The 23,835-nt window shown below is 46.6% G+C and overlaps 1 protein-coding gene across 1 annotated transcript in view; it reads right to left on the bottom strand.

Annotated features, from left to right (window-relative positions):
• Positions 1–23,835, bottom strand: part of KCNK10 (potassium two pore domain channel subfamily K member 10) — a 161,394-nt gene that overhangs the window by 48,334 nt on the left and 89,225 nt on the right. The window contains exon 3 of the mRNA XM_019969363.2: positions 11,379–11,496. Within this exon, the coding sequence (XP_019824922.2) occupies positions 11,379–11,496 (118 nt within the window). The remainder of the gene's footprint in view (positions 1–11,378; positions 11,497–23,835) is intronic.

The raw sequence follows: 23,835 nt of genomic DNA on the forward strand, positions 1-23,835 counted from the left end.
TTCAGTTTTCCAAATCAGAATCATTCAAACCTCTTATCACAAATCATCTAAATTATATAGCTTCTATTTTTTAAATGACTGTTCAGGCAAGCCTTCTAATCTTGCTTTTTTTTTTTACTCACCATGATTTTTATTTAATTGTGGGAAAAAAAAAAAGGCTCTCAGAACTTTTTTCGGGTGTTTTCAGGAACTTGGACAAAATCATTCTGTCAGCATTTCCCTCTAGAATAATCGATTTACATTAACACAGCCCTGTTAAAAAGGGATAAAGGTGCCTATACAGCTCCAATTCCTGCAGGATTATGGTGAAACCTGGAAATATTCTGGTAATTCATGGAAACATTTATGGCTCTGGCCATAAGTTTACTGTCTCCCAATTGCCTGATTACTGTCAAGGAAGCCGACTATCTTTTAGTTTGAATATCTCAGAAAGAAGCACATTGCAGGCACAGGGAGACACACTGAGGCCTTGAATCTGCAGAGCTAGCATCTTATAAACTTTAACAAGTGCTGCACGCCTTCCACCAGCTTTTAGAGAGGATCTGCTCCACCGCTTGGGTCAGGACTGTGCTCAGGGGACATTCCCATCATCTAAAGAGCCTGAGAGCAAAGCAGGAAGAGGAGGCTCCAATCCAATACCACCACCTTCACCTGGTTATCCTCAGACTCACTTAACATCACCATGCCTGGCTCTGGAGGGGTTCAAGGAAAATGTGGGGGAAATCAGTCGGCCCTATGCTTCTAATGCAAAGTGTAAGCAGTAGCCTGGATCTTATTAGAGTGGGCTCCTTATTCTGGGTTTCGAAGGCTAGGACACTAAAATTAGAGCAAAGTTCTCAGGCACTCAAGAAGTAATATTCAAATGAGCCTTGAATAGAGGATACTTTGGCCACCTGATGCGAAGAACTGACTCATTGGAAAAGACCCTGATGCTGGAAAAGATTGAAGGCAGGAGGAGAAGGGATGAGATGGTTGGATGGCATCACCAACTCAGTGGACATGAATTTGAGTAAACTCCGGGAGTTAGTGGTGGACAGGGAGGTCTGGCGTGCTGCAGTCCATGGGGTTGCAAAGAGTCAGACACGACTGAGTGAACTGACTGAGGGGCTTCCCTGATAGCTCAGTTGGTAAAGAATCTGCCTGCAATGCAGGAGACCCCAGTCTGATTCCTGGGTCGGGAAGACCTCCTAGAGAAGGCATAGGCTACCCACTTCAGTATTCTTTGGCTTCCCTGGTGGCTCAGCTGGTAAAGAATCCGCCTGCAATGAGGGACACCTGGATTCGATTCCCAGGTTGGGAAGATCTCCTTGAGAAGGGAACAGCTACCCACTCCAGTATTCTGACCTGGAGAGTTCCATGGACTTACATAGTCCATGGGGTTGCAAAGAGTCAGACACGACTGAGCGACTTTCACTTTCAAGCCTCGAATAAGCCTGTTTAAGACCATCACTTCACTTTGGATGTAAAGTAATTGCCATTTTTGAGTTATGCTGTATCTTGTGCGTGTCTGTCTGTCTGTCTGTCTGTGTTCCCTGCCTCTGATGAACTATATGGAGAGGCTGTTCTCCAGTTTGACACTCAACCCTGTTACTCTTAAGAAAATTGCATAAGGTACTTTTTGGAATTTTGCTCTGAGGCAACAGGAAGGACACATTCCTGGATTTTTGCCTCTGTTTGTACTGGGCCCTCGAGACTTCCCTGCCCGTTCTTCCTGAAGGCTTGATAGAACTTTGAAGTAAGGTGTCACGAGGCCTGAGAACTCAGGGAGTTAAACTTCTATTCTGATCCTTCCACTTGCTAACTCTCAGATCTTGGGCAATCTACCTTTCTGGTTCACTTTCCTTGTCTGAATGAGGGGGCTATTAATAGCACCTACCTTACAGCTTCAAGAGCTACATGTGAAGCCTGAGGACCCTTTGGAGATTAAATCCACAGTGAAACAGGAGGCCCAGAGTAAGCATTCAGTAAGGATCCGCAATTGTCACCTTGCCTGGGTTTTCTGCAGGAAGGAATCACTTTGTGTCTCCAGCAAAACTAAGTCCCAGGAGAAAAGAGATAGCTGCTTCTATTTTCTCCCCAGAAACCACCGTTCTCCCACAGCACCGAGGCAACTAACACAATGCCTGTGCCCCAGGCTGGACCGGCTGGATGGCACAGGGTTCCCACGACGGGACTTGGGGTGTAGGTCCTTGGGGCAGCGAAGGCTGGGGGGTGAGAAGCTGCAGGCCAGGCAGACGGAGCCCAGAGCATTACAAGTGGACTTCCTAAAGAGGAAGCCTCCGAGGATCCTCCACCAGCTGGGTTCCGGTGACGTTTGGCAGGAGGAGACCAGCCCAGCGAGAACACTCTGTTGTGAATGAGAAAGCCCACGGCAGCGCTCGGCGCCAGTCACCCCCAGGCTAGAAAAGAGCCCGAGCCCTTTCTGAAGACAAAGCTGGTGTTTACACAGGACACGGGCCTGAGCAGCACACACGGAACCCTCCCGTTTGCTATTTACGTGCCGAAGTCAAATCTTGGCCGAACCGTGTGCTGTTCAGCTCTGGGGTTTGGGTTAGAGCAAACGTTCTCAAGCCAGGCTGTGCGTTCATGGGTGTGTGGCAGTCATGCAGCGTTCCCCACTTAAAAGGGCCTCGCTCTTGGTTTAATGCTCTGCTGTTGTCATTTTGAGGCTTTTAATCATTTTTTTGTTTTTTTAACAAGAGACTGCATTTTCACTTGACACTGGGCTTTGTGCCTTATGCAGCTGGTCCTGGTGGATAAAGTGGGGCTCTGTGGCTTACTAACCTTGAGATATTGGACAAGCCATCTAACGTCTCTGGGTCTCACTCCTCTCGTTAGTAAAATGAGGCAAATGAGAGTTAATGTGAAACTACGTGAGATGATGTTTGTGGAGCACAGTTCCTGGCACCTACTGCTGCTGTTCAGTCACCAGGCTGCGTCCGATTCCTTGCGACCCCATGGACCGCAGCACGCCAGGCCTCCCTGTCCATCACCAACTCCCGGACTTTAACCAAACTCATGTCCATTGAGTCTGTGATGCCATCCAACCATCTCAGCCTCTGTCATCCCCTTCTCCTCCTGCCTTCAATCTTTCCCAGCATCAGGGTCTTTTCAAATGAGTCAGTTCTTCCCATCAGGTGGCCAAAGTATTGCAGTTTCAGCTTCAGCATCAGTCCTTCCAATGAATATTCAGGACTGATCTCCTTTAGGATGGCCTTGTTGGATCTCCTTGCAGTCCAAGGGACTCTCAAGAGTCTTCTCCAACACCACAGTTCAAAAGCATCAGTTCTTCAGCGCTCAGCTTTCTTTATAGTCCAACTCTCACATCCATACATGACCACTGGAAAAACCATAGCCTTGACTAGACGGACCTTTGTTGGCAAAGTAATGTCTCTGCTTTTTAATATGCTCTCTGGGTTGGTCATAACTTTTCTTCCAAGGAACAAGCGTCTTTTAATTTCATGGCTGCTGTCACACTGGCAGCTGGATTCTTATCCACTGTACCACTAGGGAAGTCCGATAACTCTTAACTGAGTTCCAGGAGAGGGACACGGTTACTGGTTACCATCTGGGACCTGAGGAGGGGCTCTCTAGGATGCGGGTAGAGTCAAGTGACCTAATCCAAAAATGCCTCAAATGGGGAATTTCCTGGTGGTCCAGTGGTTAGGACTGTGTGCTTTCTCTGCAAGGGGCATGGATTCCATATACGGTCAAGGAAATAAGATTCCAAATGCCGAGTGGCAAGGACAAAAAAAAAAGCTTCAAAGAGGAAATCTAACTGGATTCTAGAGCTGTTGGTGAGAACTCAGATCATTGTCTGCCCTTCCACAAATGATGTTTTGTGGGAAGAATCTGCAGATAGCTTCCTCCAGCTGAGGAAAAGTATACTTCCTGGAGACCCACTCGCACAGTCAACAAATGAGAATTAGTTACTGAGAAAGCGGACAGGGTGCAGGGTGACCTCAAATAGGACAGCAGTCTAGTCTTCTCCTGGCATGACTCCTGGTTTGGAGAAATGCTTGAACGTGTTCCCCTTGAGCCGCACATTTGTAGATCTTCCTGTATAGCTGAGCACAAGAAAATCTTGTCAAAAAAAAAAAGTGCTTTGATATCTTCAGATAAAAGGGACCTCTGTTACTGAGTAGTATCACTGCTTTTCAGGAAAAGACTATTATTCCTAAGATCTCTGTATATGCATTCTCCATAATGAGCACATTTTTTGTGTCTGAATAGCACATAACCTCACGTGGCTCAGGAGAGTCTCTGGAGAGCGATTTGGCAAGCCTTTCAAAGGTTCAGGCCCTTTGACACAGCATCCCCTGGGGGATCTTGCCAAGAAAACAAGCAGAGATGAAGATCGCCCTTAGAGAACAAGGATTTTCATTGTGATATCACACTGTCACAGAAGTGAAAACCAGTGAAGCCTGCAACATCATGTGATTACAGAATTGGTAGCAGATCCAAAAGACCCATCAAAGATGATGCTTTTCCAAACAGCCTTAGTAATATGGGGCAGTGTTTACAGAATTACGCAGCACATTATGTGAACTCAAGCAAGCACGCTAATATGTGCGTATTTCACAAGTAATAAAAGAGCTCCTCGGCTCCAACTGCCCTACTGCCTGAGTTCTAAATGATGGAAAATGTCTCAGAAAGAAGAAGAAAAATTAGCAGGCTCTTAGTGTTTTATAAGCCTTGCTACCACTTGTAATGAATGAATTTGCCACTAAATAATTATGAGAAATCATCATCTCCTCACCTTACTATTCTTTCTAACACTATACTCCTGTTTTCTTTAGAAATTTCTAATGGTGTGACTTTCTAAAAGTTTCCACCCGCAGTCAAAATTTAGCCAGCTAAATGGTGTTCAACTCACAACACATTATTTTTCAATTAAGACAGAGTGAAAGGGGGAAAAAAAGGCATTTTTTCCATCCACTAGAAAAGAACGCAATCGCTGTGCGACCACGGAGCCGTGCCCCTGACCTGGGGTTCGGGCTGCCCCTGACCTGGGGTTCGGGCTGCCCCTGACCTGGGGTTCGGGCTGCCCCTGACCTGGGGTTCGGGCTGCTCTTGTTTTGTTCATTTCTGTCCCCTGCCTGTTGTGCAGCAGTTTCCTGTTCGGGCTCCATCTTCCCTCAGACTTTGGGAAAGGTCCCTATCCTTTGCCCAGGTGTGACACAGCATCCGTCCTCCCACTATAGAGGCAACAGCATCCCAGGTTGCCAGGACACCAGCACGTGGAAACCTAGGGGCTTATCCACTAGGAAGCTCCATCTAAGCCTTGAAACCAAAAGCAAGGAGCCCACAGGAGGAGGCGGCGGCGGCCGCAGTGGCCAGCAGGGTCCAGCCCGGGCTCTGAGGGCAGAGGACACTTAGCAGCCCTCTGTGATCTCTGAGCCGTGAGTGTGCATTTGTTAGGGTTTTTCATTAGGTGAGAGAGAACCCAAAGCACGATGGAGCCCAGTGCAGGGTGTTTAACACGTGTTAACTCTCTACGGGCGGCTTCACCCCAGCTCAAAGGCGACAAGCGGGACCTCACTTACGGCTCCCCTCCTGTTACTCGGCTTCTTCACTATCAGCTGAACTCTAGGCAGAAAAACCCCTCGAGGGAAGGAAATGGACAGCAGGGTCCTCCTGGCTTACCTTTTTCCCGATTTACCTCCAGTAAGAAAAAGAAGTCATTTCCTCCAAAACTCACACAAAAGCCCCTGCAGGAATCCACTCGCTTACTGGCCTAATCCAGGAATCCTGTCTGTCTCTGAACTCAGGACTGTGACCATGCACATGCACATTACTGAATTTCTTTATTTTTTTATGCTTCTAATTTAATTTTAATTTTTAAATTTAAGTATAGTTACTTGTGAGTCTCCCCTGGTGGCTCAGACAGTAAAAATGTCTGCCTACAATGTGGGAGACCTGGGTTCCATTCCTGGGTTGGGGAGATCCCCTGGAGAAGCAAATGGCACCCCACTCCAGTACTCTTGCCTGGAGAATCCCATGGACGGAGGAGCCTGGTTGGCTGCAGTCCATGGGGTCACCAAGAGTCGGACATGACTGAGCAACTTCACTTTGCTTTGCTTGTGCTATAGTCACTTATAAGGTGCTAATTTCTGCTGTACAGCCAAGTGATTCAGTTATACACACATATATACACACATTTTTAAATATTCTTTTCCATTATGGTTTACCAGAGGATATTAAATAGAGCTCCCTGTGCTACACAGGACCTTGTTGCTCACCCATTCTGTATGTAATAGCTTGAATCTACCAACCCCAAACTCCCCCCCATCCCCTCCCTCTTGGCAACCACAAGCCTTTCTCTGCCTGAGTCTGTTTCTGTTTTGTAGGTTCATTTCCACCATATATTTGATTCCACGTGTAAGTGACATCATACGGTGTTTGTCTTTCTCCTTCTGACTTACTTCACCGTAAATCCCCCAGCGACACACGACCCCTTTCCCCATCTAATATCCAGACCGCTGCGCACAGTTGAACCTGACATTGGTCTTCTCTGGTCTGCTGCAGCGATGCCCTCAGGGGCTGCTGAGCTGGATGGCACTTTTTGCCCTTACATCAAATGGTGCCATGTCATCCTGCATCCTTTGTTGGATACTATGGGATTGAGGACAAGCATGATCTGATCCGGTCTGGAGTGTCTGAAAGGCTTCTAGGCCCCAGACTTCCTGGCATAATTTATGCCTCTACTACTTGGGATAGTTGATCTTAATACACTTGCAGATTTGTAAGCGCAAACCTAGTGTGCCAGAAATTATGTTACGAGACTTTCTAAAAGGAATGACAATTCTCGCTCACTCCAAGTTTCCTTACTGCACATAACTTTCTTGAGTGCAACAAGGTAAAAGTCATACAGGTTCTGAAGATGAGGCCTATAACCATAGACAAAAACCCGTGCCTCTACAACAACCCAGAGCTTCTGAAACTGGCACCAATAGGAAGACAATCACCAAAGATGCATTCCCCCCAAAAAGGCATACCCTCCAACACCCACCCAATGTGTGGCTATGAAAAGTAGGGGAAGGAAAAACCTCACAGAAGGCCTCAGAGAGTTATGGGATTTGAGAGATTTGAACTAAGAGAGAGATTTCCTCCCACAGAATATAAACAAATGTTAATGCAAGAATCCTCCCACTGAGTGCAGAAGAATCTCCCTCTGTTTGGCCATCGCTGCTATGAACTGGTGATAGCTGTGTGTCTCCCATTCTTCTGAATGACAATTTTTATTGCAGTGTGACTTCACTACTAAACAAGGGCCAATAACTCTCAAACTCTTTTTCAGCAGAGCTGGGAAAGGGATGCAACCTACAGATTCCACCATATAGGTCAGGGTTACCCAAAGAAGCTGAGATTGCAGAGGCAACATGGGAAAAAATATAGAGAAGTACAGAGAATGATTAAAGGGCCCATTGATGGCAAATCTCAGAAAATGACAGTAAAAATCCAATTATGAAAGTGAGGGTCTCACCTTGAACTTCAAAAGATACATCGCTGTTTGCACCAAGTGTGAAATACAGTGTGAACAGGAAGAGCCGCAGAAGCCTTCCTGAGCTTGACCTGGTCCAGAAAAACAGAAGAGGCAGAGCTTTGCAGAGAGGAACACAGACAGGCCGGATCTGCAGGAGGCGCTCCGCCTCACTGGCAGCAGGAAAGAGGGGCGTCTTGGCACGTGCGGCCAGAAAGGTTACTGACTTCTCCCTGCTCCCCTCTTCAAGCCCCCGGGAAAGTTCAGCAGAGAGCTAGTCCAGGGATATCCAGTGTGTTTGGCATCAAAAGAAATGCTCGGCGTGAAGATAAAGCTTCCATTAAAAAAAAAAAAAAAAAAGTGAAAGAGCAGCAAAACTTACCAGTGAATGAAAGACACTCGGCAGAAAGATGCTGCCCCAACCAGGCAAAACCGTAAACAAGCATGAAGTAATTGCCTCTCAGAATCATCAGAGAGAAACCACAAAGATGCAGGAAATCGGGGAGAAGATGATGAGGTAACAAGTGTAGATGAGATGCGAGCTAAGCTAATGGAATCCAGGGAAAAAATAGCAAAGAAAAAAGTCCCCTAATGATCACAGTAATGAAAATAAAATTGGAAGACGCGCATGGAGGAGGTAAGACTGTGAAAACACACACGCACACAAAGAAGAGAGGACGGAATCAAGCGAGTGACACAACCCAGCTCCCAGAGTAACGGAAATAAAAGTGAACAAAGGGGGCCTAATTAAACTTAAAAACTTTTGCACGATGAAGGACACTATAAGCAAGGTGAAAAGGCAGCCTTCATTACGGGAGAAATAGTAGCAAATGAAACAACTGACAAAAATTAGTCTCCAAAATATACATGCAGCTCATGCAGCTCCTTTCCAAGAAAAATAAACGACCCAATCAAAAAGTGGGCCAAAGAACTTAATGGACATTTCTCCAAAGAAGACATACAGATGGCTATCAAACACATGAAAAGATGCTCAACATCACTCATTGTCAGAGGAATACTAATCAAAACCGCTATGAGGTACCATCTCACCCCAGTCAGAATGGCTGTGATCCAAAAGTCTACAAACAATAAATGCTGGAGAGGGTGTGCAGAACAGGGAACCCTCTTACACTGTTGGTGGGAGTGCAAACTGGTACAGCCACTATGGAGAACAGTGTGGAGATTCCTTAAAAAACTGGAACTAGAACTGCCATACAACCCAGCAATCCCACTGCTGGGCATACACACTGAGGAAACCAGAATTGAAAGAGACATGTGTACCCCAATATTCATCGCAGCACTGTTTACAATAGCCAGGAAGCAACCTAGATGTCCATCAACAGACAAATGGATAAGAAAGCTATGGTACATATTCACAATGGAGTATTACTCAGCCATTAAAAAGAATGCATTTGAGTCAATTCTAATGAGGTGGATGAAACTGGAGCCTATTATACAGAGTGAAGTAAGTCAGAAAAATGATATACTATATTGTATAATATACAATACAGTATATTAACACATATATGTGGAATTTAGAAAGACAATAACCCTATATGCAGGACAGCGAAGGAGACACAGATGTATAGAACAGTCTATTGGACTCTGTGGGAGAAGGCGAGGGTGGGATGATTGGAGAGAATAGCATTGAAACTTGTATATTATCATATGTGAAATAGATGACCAGTGCAAGTTCAATGCATGAAGCTGGCCACTCAAAGCAGGTGCACTGGGATGACCCTGAGGGGCTCATCCTGAGGGGGTGGGGACGGGGGTGGGAGGGGGGTTCAGGATGGGAGACACATGTGCACCCATGGCTGATTCATGTCGATAAATGGCAAAAACCATCACAATATTGTAATTAGCCTCCAATTAAAATAAATAATTTAAAATTTTAAAAAAACTGAAAGCCAATTTTAAGGGTTAAAAAGGAGTTCAGGGAAGATACTAGTATAGTAGACATGGAAAGAAGTAATGACAGATGCACAATCGGAGTCCCTAAAGAACAGAGCCCAGACCACACAGCGGAGAGAATGCTTCAAAAGGACAATCGAGACAGCTTTCCTGAAATAAAAGGGACAAAACCTCATAGCTTTATCAGACGAATGATAAAGAAATAATCTTTTGAGTAGCTGAGCAGAAAGATCAAGTCAGTTATACTGATAAAAGGAGGGAAATTGCCTGCCATTAGGTTTCTCCACCACTGCATAAGCAGAGGGGGAAACAGAGTAACCAACAAGATCCTTGAAAAACAATGTGAGTCACTGATTTCATTTCTAGCCAAACTGCCCTTCAAGTGTAAGGCTGCTGCTGCTAAATCGCTTCAGTCGTGTCCGACTCTGTGCGACCCCATAGATGGCAGCCCACCATGCTCCCCCATCCCTGGGATTCTCCAGGCAAGAACACTGGAGTGGGGTGCCATTTCCTTCTCCAATGCATGAAAGGGAAAAGTGAAAGTGAAGTTGCTCAGTCGTGTCCGACTCTTAGAGACCCCATGGACTGCCGCCTACCAGGCTCCTCCATCCATGGGATTTTCCAGGCAAGTGTAAGGCTACCATCCGACAATACAAACACCCAGAAAATGTGGCTCCCAGGAGCCATTCTTAAGGTTCAGCCAAGCAAGTGAAGATTGACAAAAGCAATGGCAAAACCACGGTGTAAACCGTGGCTAGAGAGGAACACGGACAATATTCAACTGCAGAACTATGACTAACACAGTGGGAGTACCCAGGCAGCAGAACAGAATGTGAAATATACACCCTGATGTCACAGAATGATACAGTGAGTAATAATTGATAGCGGAAGAGGAAAAGGAGTTGAGATGCTGAGTCAGTTCCCTCACTGCATTATATATGACCGCTGAGAGCCAAGAGTTATTATTTAAAGTGGGCAAGTCGTCTGACAGAAGCTTAAGCATATTTAATGATGTAAAAGTAAACACTGATAAGATGGCCTCAACTGAAACTGTGTGGTGGAGAAAGAGATGTCACCACCCATAACAGAGGGCTAATAAATACTGCTTAAAGATTTGAACCCTAAGGTTATTATATGCGATTATAATTATGAAGTTAACCCCTATGACAAACCAATTAACACCTAGGACAAAAATACAAGACTCCCCGAGGATCAGATAAAAGACACACAGAAATACAATGAGAACAAAAATTGGTGCAGGAAGTTAGTAATCAGAGCTCACCTTATGATCAGCTGTGAAGAGCATTTACCCAGCAAAGTAATGCAAACATTCACTTTTGATCTAATTAAACCACAGGGAAGGAAGGAGGACGGAAAGAGAGCCCTTCTACGGTGGGCAGGGATGAGGAAAGGGAACTAATTCCTCATTTTCCTCAATGGGAAGTCAAGAAATCATCACTAAAATAAAATTCGGGAAGTGCAGCGCAAATGTGATATTTAAAGACATGGAGATGAATATCAAAATAATCAAGCAAAAGGGATGAAAGCAATGTATCCAGGGGAGGTTAAAAAAAGAGAGACGGGCAGAGACTGCTGTTTTTCATAACAAACTTTGTAGAACAGTTTGGTACCTTCATGAATAACTTTAATAAGCACACTTTTAAAAAAGGAATTTCAACTCAGCTGAGCAATCTGAGTTCAACTGACCAATTCAGAGATTGATTTTTTTCACTTTAACCTTCCCATGAGGTCCATTTAAACTAAAGGTCCCCTAGACTTTCATTTTGAAAACTGAAACAGTTCATTCTACTTTGGCTTTTACTGAAAGCCACCACACAAGTACTGTGATAACTTGACAGTGTTTGGGAAGCCTCCTCCGAACCCCCCGGCAGTCGTGTATTCTATGCGGACGAACTGTTGATTTTAGTGCCATTCTTCAGGAGGGCCTGCCGGGAAAAGATACTTGCAAACACATGGATACCTATGGTGGTGATGACAGTTCCAGCAAAGAAAAAGGCACTTCCCAGGTCCCAGTGACTGCTGTTGTTGGAAGAGTTTCCTATTGGGCTTACTCCTGCGTTGTCCGCGTCAAGAGCGTGCTGCAAGGAAAGTGAGAAAGCATGAGACTCAGTTAAGAAGTTTATCAAGATTCCCTTGCTCAAGAACCTGCAGTGATCTCTAGACGAAAGGTTATGCGGACAAAAGTACAGTCACAAAGTGAAATACTGCAGTTAGAGAGGAAAGCGCAGCCCGGAACCCCACCGCCTGTGCCGGACCGCACAGCACCAAACCCGCGCTGAACACCTGACTCCACTGCAGCTTCAACCTGCTCCAGAAATGTGATCTTTTTCATACTTGTTCTCTTTCGGTGAAGTGTCGTTGAGTCACAATACTATGTTAGTTTCAGGTGTACAGCAAGGTGATTCAGTCTCTTTTTTTTATTGTATTACATTATAGGTCCTTACAAGAATACAGCTCCATGTGCTAAATCCCTCTGCTCATCTATTTTATGCAAAGTAGTCTGCATCCGTTAACCCCATACTCCTCATGTGGCCCTTCGGTAACCACAGCTTTGCTTTCTGTGTCTGTGACTCTATTTCCGCCTTATATATAGGCTCCTTTGTATTATCTTTAGATGCCACATATAAATGATATCGGGCTTTCCAGGTGGTGCTAGTGGTAAAGAACCCGCCTGCCAATGCAGGAGACACAGGAGACGCAAATTCAATTCCTGGTCGGGAAGACCTCCTGAAGAAAGAAAGAGCAACCCACTTTAGTCTTCTTGCCTGGAGAATCCCACGGACAGAGGAGCCTGCCAGGCTACAGTCCATAGGGTCACAAAGAGTTGGACACGACTGAAGCTACTTAGCACACACACATAAATGACATGTGCTATTTATCTTTCTCTGTATGAGTTATTTCACTAAATATGACATTTTTTTCATAATAGTTCTCTGTCCTATAAAAACCGTCCATTTTGTACAGACCCTGGGAGCATGCCTCCAGATGCTAGATGAGATCTGCCCAATTCATAAATCATTGAGTAAAGCCAATTAGATCTTCAAATCTACTTAGTATAATTTTTTATAACACTATACACTCACTTATTAAAAGTAAAAAATTAGTTTTAAATGGGAGGGGAACCTGATATATACTATATTGTCATTTATGTAAAATGTGCAGGTGTAGGATTCCCAGGAGGCTCAGTGGTAAAGAACCCATCTGCCAATGCAGGAGACGTGAGAGACACGGGTTCAGTCCCTAGTCGGGAAGATCCCCCGGAGAAGGGCGTGGCAACCCACTCCAGCATTCTTGCCTGGAGCATCCCACAGACAGAGGACCCCGTGGGCTGTAAAGGACACGACTGAAGCGACTGAGCACGCACGCAGGGTTTACCCAGTCCTGGCACAGGTTACGCAGAACGCACAGGTCTTGAGCATCCACGGAGAGCGGTCTGTGAGGACTGGCCCCCAAAGCGGTCGCTCTTGGAAGACAGGATTTCAGTTCCTTTCCTCTCTCGCCTGTTTTGTTGGGCTGGTTTCCCCTGAGTTGGTTTCGGGAGTTGGGAACTGGGACCTCAGAGCCTCGGGCACGTTATGTTCACCCCTCTCAGCCTAGATTTCCTCATCTGCAAACTGGAGGTGATAATTCCTCCCCCCACAGAGTTACTGTGAGGATGAAGTTAGATGATTGATGTAACCGGGTGCCCAGCACTGGAGCAAGGCTTAACAAAGAGCTGCCAACTGTGTGACTGTCATTTCACTGTCCCCCCAACACACACACACACGCACACACACATACCTCCTTTTTAAAATAAATGACAGTGACTCCTCACTGGCTACTGGATTTGGAATTTCATACACCTTAAAATTCCCAATGACTTGGCCACACTGACGCTCCAACCCCAGCTCACATGACTGGAAAAGCCTCCAGCCCTGGGCAGGACCCTCTAGGAGACATCCCCTCGTACACCTGAACCTCTGCTTTGCTCTCCCACAAAGGTGCCCCTCCTTCAGGGTCTAATCTGGGCCCCAATTCTTCCAGGAGGTTGTTTGTTCAGGTTCTGCCCCCATGGACGGCCTAGGCCCAGGACTTATACCTCTTCATCACATACACGTCACGGGTCTTTGATCACACATCCGCTGCTGAAGATCCTTCCAGAGTCTCAGCGTGCACAGAACAAGGTGGACAATCCCTCCGCAGCTCTTCCCGAGTAGGCCCTGCCAACCTCTTTCAAGCCAGGGGAGAGGGTAGGAGGAGATTTCAAGCAGGTGAGCCGTGGTGGAGAAGGGACAGCTGGGGGCTTCAGAGGGAGGTGACAGAAACATGAGCTACTTCTAGAAAGGAAGAGAGACTCCACTCTCTGCCGAAAACTGTAATAACCCCACGTGGATACTGCCAGACACAATTAACATTGAGATGTGATTATATTCATCCTAAATAATGGCCATTAAGCTTTGTTAACGGAGAATGCAGTGGCACCCCACTCCAGTCCTCTTGCCTGGAAAATTCCATGGATGGAGGAGCCTGGTAGGCGGCAGTCCATGGGGTCACTAAGAGTCGGACACGACTGAACGACTTCACTTTTCTTTTCTTCACTGAGCTTTTCACTTTCATGCGTTGGAGAAGGAAATGGCAACCCACTCCAGTGTTCTTGCCTGGAGAATCCCAGGGACGGAGGAGCCTGGTGGGCTGCCGTCTATGGGGTCGCATAGCGTCGGACACGACTGAAGTGACTTAGCAGCAGCAAGCTTTGTTAAAACGAGCAGACAGTGGTTGCCACAAATTAGATGACAACTGAAAAAGTCAACCATTGTTAGTTACGTTTTGCCTTCATTGATCTGAGATATTTCCAACTCTTTAGACCAGGGATCAAACCCGTTTCCAGAAAAAGCCAGACAGTAAATATTTTAGGTTTTGCGGGCCACATATGGTTTTCGCTGTGTAGTTTTCCTTTCTTTTTATAGCCCTTTAAATATGCAAAACCATTCTTAGCTCACAGTTGTTCATAAACAGACTACTGACTGCATTTGGCAAATTGTTCGATCCCTGGGTTGGGAAGATCCCCACTCCAGTATTCTGGCCTGGAGAATCCCATGGACTATTCCATGGGATCACAAAGAGTCGGACACGACTGAGTGACTTTCACTTCACACTTCACTAGACAATTGACAAAAGGAAAAAACCTCTTTTGTTCAAGTCTTTACTCTTTCCTGCCTCTAAGAACATGAAATATTACACTAGCCACTGTTTCTAACATAAACCTGGCAGCCCAGAACTTAAAATCCAGCTGCATGGAACGTGTCTTTGCCCGTGGTTTAAATCAGCCTGATCTACAAAGGTCACTTCTTCACTGGTGGCTCTGCAATCCTCTGCTTCAGACAGAAGACAGAGGGTGAGTTCTTTCTGCTGGTAAAATACCCATTTTCACTCTCCTGTGAGTGCCATCAGACCAACCACAGGCCTTCAGCTTTGTTTATCTCTTCATCATTGATTCGGCTCTGATGGGCCCACCTCAGGGACAGCTCTAGAGCCCAGTCACTTGAGTGGCCTCAGATCACAGCATCAATACCTAATATTTACAACTTCTATGAAGCAGTGAAAAGAGTTTGGGTTCAATCCATCCTCCCTGTGCTAAGGACAGCACACTGACATCCAAAGCAGACCCAGTGCTGCATATAGACAGATGTGCAGCAAAGACAAGCAGGGGTAATTACTGGCTTCATCAAAAAAAAATCCAACATAAGATTCCTTTTCAAGTTTCTTTTCTCTGAATTATGCAATTGATAAATATTTAATGTTTACATATGTAACCCTCAAGGAAAGTATCTATCACTTGAAAGGAAAGGAAATTAACACTGGTTGAGTGTCTGCATTGAGGCAGGTGCTCTAGAAGCGTTCCTCCCTTTAATCCCTTCCACAACCTGTGTGTTATTCTATTCTATTCTTTCTACACTTGTGAGCACGTCATATTACCTCTCTCTTTCAAGATACGGAAACAGGCTCAGGAATGTCAAGTACCCCGTCTGCGGTCACACAGCCAGGAAGAGGAGGGTTCAGAATTCAAGCCCAGACTGATCCAAAGCCCTGGTTTTGCCCTTTCTTCTGCCTATGGTACCCCGAACACAGTCACACTCACCAACCCTGTCCTCACCTCCAGACACAGAGGAGGGAGAAGGCTTGTCACTGTCCAAGAATTTAGACAGAAGAGACCTCCCAAGTGGTCATTTCTTCTTTTTTGGCTACACTGCGTGGCTTGTGGGATCTTGGTTTACCGACCAAGGATAGAACCCACGACTCCCTGCGAGGAGTCCTAACCACTGGACCACCAACGAAGGCCCAAGCAGTCATTTCTAACTAGACTGCTTCCTTGAACATGTCGATAGAGCATCAGACTTCACTGGACTGCTGCAGCGGATGACAGCTCCACGGCTCAGCACTAAAAATTTAAAGAATACATAAAAACTGGGAAAAGTGGATTTTAGAGCCTGAGGGAGGGAAGAGAGAAAAGAGAGGGAAAGCACTGGGGGAATAAAAAAGGAAAAGAGGAGAGCAAAACAGACAAGTGTCAGCTGAGCTCAGTTACTGCAATGCCCAAGACTTCTAACAAGCAGGTCCAGGCTTTCCTGGCAGCTCAGTGGTAGAGCATCCGCCTGGCAACACAGGAGACACGGTTCAATCCCTGATCTGAAAGGGCCCCACATGCCAGCAAGAAGCTAAGCCTGTGCGCCACAGATACTGAGCCACAGGCTGCGACTGCTGAAGCCCCATTCGCCAAGAGCTTCTGTGCAATAAGAGAAGCCACCGCGGTGAGAAGCCCACGAACCGTAACAGAGTAGCCCTTGCTCTTGCTAGAGAAAGCCCTCGCAGCAACAAGGACCCGGCACAGCCAGAAATAGGCAAATAATTGTTTAAATAAAGCAGGTCCATCTGGTACCCAAGTTTAACTTGCTTCAGATCTTGGATGTAAATCCCTCTCTTGTGCCCCCAAGTCTTCAATAAAGTGGGCTCTACAAGCAGATGTTTGGGGAAGTGAGTTTAAATATAAGGGCACAGGGGGCTGGAATATGATTTACAAGCAGAAACAAGCAGGAAAAAAGAAGGCCTCTCCCAAGTCACCAAGCTCTTGGTAAGACTAGAGGATCCCCCCAGCCCAGGAATGAGGTGTGATACTGTCTAGATCTTTTAGATCAGAAAGACTCCAGCAAACAACCAGGATTAAAAGGAATCCACAATCTGTAGGTTATATACCTACAGGGAAAACCAGTATAAATGGGCTGCTATCACTTGAATCAACGGCATCATTTTAAACTCCATATTACTGATTGAATTCATAATTCTAACTTTATTAAATTTCTAAAGTATTTTCTAATAATCTTAGTTGTTTGAACTCAAGTAAAGGCTATTAAAATGAAAAGCAGTTGCTTTTAAGTTTTTTTCCCTCTCCATGCAGGCTGCAAAAGCGAAGATAAGCCAGCTCATTAGAAATGGCCAAGCACGTTGCTAACGAAATGACGAAACTGAGCCACAGTCTGGCTTCAAAGACCAGTTATAGGTTCAAGGTTCAACTCCCATCAGCATCATCTAAAGCCACAATCTCAGGCTCAAGGAGCGTCATGTGTTCACAAGTTCACCCACAACCAAGTTCAGAAAGGTCTTCTGAAAATCACAAGGAGATAATTATACTAGATGGGATGTGAGAGTTTCAAGGAAAGCATACTACAAATTAGAAGGCATCACTTTAAAATTTAATTCTACCCCTTTTTGAATTTCCTTTATAGCCTGTAAGTTAGAATTTCCAATACCCACCCAGCAAGGGATTCATAAATGAATGCTTCAGTCAATAGGAAATGAGTGAACAAACTATAGTAATAAATGTAGGCACATGGTATTCCCAGCAGTGCGAAGGGAAAGCAACTTATTTCTTTGTAATACAAACATAAGAGAGCAACCCAGCACCAAGAAATATAAGGATTGTTCTATGTTTAAAAAGCAGGTGAATGAAAGGTGATGACAGCGGTTGGTGTGCTGACGTCAAAGAGGCCAAAACGGTGCAGCTGGTAAGGGATCCGTCTGCCAATCCGGAGATGCAAGAGACGCGGGTTCAGTCCCTGGGTCGGGAAGATCCCCTGGAGAAGGAAGTGGCAACCCACTCCAGTGTTCTTGCCTGGAGAATCCCGTGGACAGAGGAGCCTGGTGGGCAACAGTCCATGGGGTCACAAAGAGTCAGACCCGACTGAATGTGAACACATACGAATCTAAAATAATCTGTTTCTAACTTATTTACAAAACAGAAACATACAGATTTGGGAATCAAACTTAAGGTTACCAAAGGGGAAACCTGGGGAGAGGTGATAAATTAGGAGCTTGGGATTAACATATACACACTACTGTATATATAAAATAATCAACAAGGACCTAGTGGACAGCACAGGATGCTACTCAATATTCTGTAATAACCTATATGGGGAAAGAATCTGAAAAAGAATGGAGATTCTTGATTCACAACAAAGTGAATCAGATATATGTATAGCATTGCGTGCAGACATGAGTGCTCAGTCATGCCCAACTCATGACTTCCCTGGTGGCTCAGATGGTAAAGCGTCTGCCAACGGTGCGGGAGACCCGGGTTCAATCCCTGGGTCCGAAAGATCCTCTGGAGAAGGAAATGGCAACCACTCCAGTACTCTTGCCTGGAAAATCCCATGGACGGAGGAGTGTAGCAGGCTACGGTCCATGGGGTCTCAAAGAGTCAGACATGACTGAGCCACTTCACTTCACTTCAAGCCCAACAGTCTCCTTTGTCCATGGGATTTTTCAGCCAAGAATACTGGAGTGGGTTGCCTTTCCTTCTCTAGGGGATCTTCCCGACAGGGATCGAACCCACCTCTCCTGGATCTCCTGCATCAACAGGCAGATTCTTTACCACTGAGCTACCTGGAGAGTCCATACACACACACACACTCACACACACACACACACACACCTCCATATCTCCATTCTTCTTCAGATTCTTTTCCCATAGAAGTTATTACAGAATATTCATATGTATAGTAGTGTATATATACACTACATAGTGTATATTACATAATAGTGTGTAATGGATTACACACATAATATAGTGTATTACACACCTATATACAGTGTGTAACGGAGACGTTAGCTAATGCCATGGTCATCATTTTGCAATAAATTCGTGTATCAAATAAATACATGGTAAACCTTCAACTTCCACCCGGTTAAAATGTCAATTTAATCTCAGTGAAACTGGAAAACAAGTGAGTAAAGGACTCTCCTCCTTTCCTGCCCTCTCCACCCCCAACCTCTCCTGCATCAGGACCCCCAGAAAGGGGGAACAGGGAGACTACAGCCTCTCACAGACGAGGCAGGTCTGAGGCTGACGGGAAGGAAGGGGCGTGAGGAGCCCCCGGAGGTGCGCCACCAGGCTCCCCGCGCCAGCGTCCCTCGGGGCAAGGCCGGGCTGCGTAAATCAGAGTTTCAGGCAGTTCACGATACCATCTTGAGCTTTAGTGCTGCTCTGGGATGAACCACGGCCCTCGGGGGACCACTAACTGTCTGTGGCTTTTCTCCTGTGATCTGTGCACCCCGTGAGATCATCTGTTTCTCTGTTTCCTCACGCGGCACCAGGAGGAAGACAGACAGAGGTGGAGCAGTCATCACTCGGCTTGTCTGAGACCGAGGAAGGCGGCCGACCGGAGGCATCCGCACCAACGCCAACGACCGCGGGGACGGTTTGATCTAGTGTCCACACTCGCAGGGGCAGAGCGGCTCGGGTCATGAATCAGCCAGACTGCAGGACACGTGGTCTTCTTCCTGATGCTTACAGCGCGGGGACAAAAGGAAGGACCTCGTCCGAGGACACAGGGTGGCTCCAGGCCTTCCTCGTTCTTCATGTCAGGAGGGCACAGTCAGCAGAGGGATTTAGGAAGGAGATGTTCAGCCAGGGGTCAAGGCAAGATGGGGGGAAAGGGGAAGTGGTTTCATAAATGTCCTCAGAGCAGGCGCGCTTTCAGCCATTAGTGGAGAGAAGGAAAGCCACAGACCCTGGGAGACTGAGAAAGGCGGTGGGTACCCGCAGTCATCACAGCTGAGAAGTGCCCCTAATGACTCCAAGCCCCACAGCAGGGTACAGCGTCACCTCACACATCTGCGGCGGAGGGGCCCCAGGTGAGAAAGGGAAGTACGAAATTAATCTGTTTGCCGCGGTGGCTTTTTATTTCTCCTGCTTCAGAAGCATTTCACGTATCAATATTTCAGCAGCAGAAGTGAATGGAAAGGCTGCTTCACATCCCAGGGCAGAACCACACCATACACGTCCTTCAGACAACAGCGGGGAGCCACCTCCCAGCGAGGCACCTCTTGATTCCAAGAAGTCCTCAGCGCAGAAAAAGAGTATAAGCACTTCATATATTCCTCTTGCAACGGGGAAAGTTTACGGGTAAAGTGCACACTCTAGCCCGTGCAAGGTATTCGGCTTCCCCGAGCCTCGGTTTTCTGGTCTTTAAAATGAAGGAGGGGCTTCCCTGGTGGGCCAGTGGCTAGGACTCTGTGCTCCCAGTGCCGGGGGGCCTGGGTTCAATTCCTGGTCAGGGAGCTAGCCCACAACCAAGACTTTGCATGTTGCAACAAAAGAGCCCGCATGCTGTGACTAAGACCCAGCGCGGCCACATACATCTATTAAAGGTTTTTAAATAAGGGACCCTGCCTCCAGGGCTGCTGTCAGAACTCTTTGATGGATATATGACTTCAGACAGCCTGCCCTGTCATCCCGTACCCAATGATATTAATAATAACAGGAATCTCAGTACTTGCCAGTGCATAGATTAATTCAGTGAACCCTCATAGTGACTTGTGACATAGGCATCCCCCAGGGACACAAGAGACAGAGGAACGAGGACCTTGCCCATGATCACACATCTCCTGCCTGGCCAAGCCAGCAAGCGGATGCTCGGCCTTGGCACCCGGAGGATTATCACCCTAAATGCCAGGAAGGCAGCTTCCCTCCATCCTCTGTGGGCCTCTTTCTCCCTATCGCAGATCCTCTTAGCCCAGTTCCCTGCCTCTAGAGAGCAGGCTGCCCCCGCCCTCCAGGAGGAGACACCCCAAAGGTCTACAAGAGGTCATGGGAGAGGGAGACTGAGGGACACGGTCCCCACCTCCCACCCGGGCAGACGGCCAGTGCAGCAGACGGACCTGTGCTGGCCGAGCAGACCAGCCATCCTAATAGACTCACCGCCTCAGAGTCTCCCATCAACAAACCTTCCCCAAGACCTGCATGTGCTGCACGCTCCGTCACTCAGTCGTGTCCGACTCTGTGCAACCCCACGGACTGAAGCCCACCAGGTTCCTCTGTCCATGGGATTCTCCAGGCAAGAATGCTGGAGTGGGTAGCCATGCCTCCTCCTGGGGATCTTCCCACCCAGGAACCAGGCATAAAAAGGCAGCGCGAGCACCTTCAGTGCCATGGGGGATACGAGGGTGCTGTTTACTTTCCTGCTGCCCTGAGTATCCAGCTGTGTGCAAATATTAGCCTTTCCTCGAGTCCCCAGGGGATCCAGGCAGCAGGCTCTCATCAGAGCTTTACTTACAGCCTGGTGATAAATGTACAGAGAGGGCTACCTGCAGACTGGACAGCAGGAGCAGAGAATCTGTTTGAAGAGCAAGACAGAGAGACCCAACGTGAGCTGAACAACCCATCCAGAGCTACGGTCTGAGCACGCGAGCTTTCCTCGCTATCAGTACTGGTCATTTCTCTTCGGGGGGGAAGTTCTGTAACTCGGTTCCTTAGCACCTGGGAATATATTAATGACTCACCTAGTCAAACAGTCATGTGGGACCAAGATACATTGGGAGGAGCCCTTCTACCTTTCAAATTGTGCCTTACCACACAGAATTAGTTTTCTCTCTCTGACTACATGCAAGGATGAAATAAGAGAAATCTGAAAGCATCCAGTACTCTAAGGAGGCAGAGATACATGTGTCTGCTCTGAAAAGATCAATACATTTTCAGACGAACTAACTGTCACTCTTTCATCTCAGTTTGGACTCAGACTCTCCAGACTGAGAAACAAATTTGCCAAGTGATGTTGAAAAATCACTCTGGTCCTAAGGAGAATGTCTGAAGCATGCCCCACTCTCTCTGCATTTGAGATTATTCCTATCAAAGATGAGTCTACCCAATTTCTGGGGGAAAATATATATATATTTTTTTCCACTGGGCTAAAAAAGCAGCTCCCGGAATTCTGATTCAATGCTGTGTGAGCAAAATCCAAGAGGATTACTCCTTCCATCCGCACTGCACTGGAGAGAGCTTGAGATTTAACAGATGATTAATCACGTCACGAAAAAGGGATGTTTCTGCTATCTTGCACTCATTGTAGCTTTGTGAATGAATGTAGCGCTTCCTGCCATGTCAATGAACAAGGATGTCACAGTCATCCTCGATTCCAGCCCTCCACAGGTGACTTTCTGAACCCAGGGAGAACCATGGTTGCTATCAGGTAGCCATCGAGCTGCCACAAGCTGCCACCACTCCCTAAGATGAGTAAGGAACTAAAGGTGTGAACAATCAGATCCCAGGATGCTGGCCCCAGAGAGCTGAGATGCACATGAAAGGAATGATTTCAGGACCCCCAGACTCTTGTATCTTCCTATACATAGAAAAGCGCTAAATTCCTCAACTTGAGATATCTTGTTTTTGTTCAGTCACTCAGTCATGCCCAACTCTTTGTGACCCTGTGGACTGCAGCACACCAGGCCTCCTTGTCCATCACCAACTCCTGGAGTTTACTCAAACTCAAGTCCATTGAGTCCGTGATGCCATCCAACCATCTCATCCTCTGTCGTCCCCTTCTCCTCCCGCCTTCAATCTCGCCCAGCATCAGAGTCTTTCCCAGTGAATCAGCTCTTCACATCAGGTGGCCAAAGTATTGGAGCTTTAGCATCAAACCTTCCAATGAACATTCAGGGTTCATTTTCTTTAAGATGGACTGGTTGAATCTCCTTAAAGTCCAAGGGACTCTCAAGAGTCTTCTCCAACACCACAGTTCAAAAGCATCGATTCTTCAGCGCTCAGTCTTCTCTGTGAGATACCTGGTTTTCCTAAATTAGCAATAATCTTTCAGTGTGCAGACTACCTGCCCTTTGCTGCAAACTTCTATGTAACCTGACTCCTCTCCCACCTCTTTGGAACAGTTCTCTCGGAGTTACTTGAGACGCCATCTCCTGGGCTTGAAGTCCTTAAAATTCCCACCAAATAAAACATAACTGTCAACTTCCAGGCTGTGACTACTTTTTAAGTTGACAGTTTTCTGCCTGGACTCTTTCTTACTCTTGAGTGCTCCATATTAATCCCCAATTAATATTTCATTTCCTGTGCCCCTTAGAAAATGAATCAGCGCTTACTGGCACCTGTCTCGGATGAGTGGCTTGATGTGTGGGCAGACCGGGAACAGAAACAGCCCCAGAGCCTCTGAAGAAAGCTCAAGAACGTTCATGAAAACATTCATAGGAGCCAGGATCTACAATATGCGTCCTTAGCTTGTTCAACCCGAACAAAAACCCTGTAATAACAAATCCTATTATCATTCCCATTGTTTATAAGTGAAGCGATGGAAATAAAGAAACGTGCCCACTTTGTAGTAGTTAGCAGGCAACAGAGCTGGGCCTGGTTGCAAGTCCGCCTTTGACTCTGGCCTTCTCCTGTCTCCCACAGACAACTCTCTGCCCACCTCTCAAAGCTCTTTGCTAAAGCTTATCTGAGACATCACCTTCTTCCACCTGAAAAAGGGCAGCATGGAGAAGTACAGAGAATTTGTACCTCTGATCCTCCTTTTTCACAAGACAAAAGGCTAAACCCTGCCTTCCTCAGTAAGGCTAGAGCTCATCAACCAGCTTTGCATCTCTTCTGCTCATTTCTACCGAGAAGGGAGGGAAAAGGCATGTTCTCCTTGAAGATGGATAAGCAACCCTCAACTTCAGACTTAAATGATACATTGTGTACTGTGGTTCTTAAATAGAATCTGTTGACTCAGCCCAACATCCTTATGTGTAAATGCAAGGCCATGCCCCTTGAGAGCATGACCAACAGATAATCATTCCTTTCCGTGGTCTTCTCACAGGAGAATGAGGTCCTTCTGGGGCTTCCGCAGGCTGAGTTGGAGACTCCTGCTCTGTGAATAGGGGCCTGAGCACTTCCTTACCTTCCAGCACCAATTACACTGGACTCTTAACGACCGGCCTCAAGCCACCGCACTTTCCCCAACAGGGGCAGACCATCCTGGTGAAGAGGCAGGGGGTTTGGAGTCAGACTGCCTGTGTCCAGAGCCCAGTTCTACCTGCCTCTTAAGCTTGGGCAAATTATCTAACTTGTCTGCTCCTCAGTTGCTTACCTCTACCTCAAACGATGACTGTAAAGA

This window comes from Bos indicus, chromosome 10 (genome assembly GCF_029378745.1).
Source record: "Bos indicus isolate NIAB-ARS_2022 breed Sahiwal x Tharparkar chromosome 10, NIAB-ARS_B.indTharparkar_mat_pri_1.0, whole genome shotgun sequence".
Lineage (NCBI taxonomy): Eukaryota > Metazoa > Chordata > Mammalia > Artiodactyla > Bovidae > Bos > Bos indicus.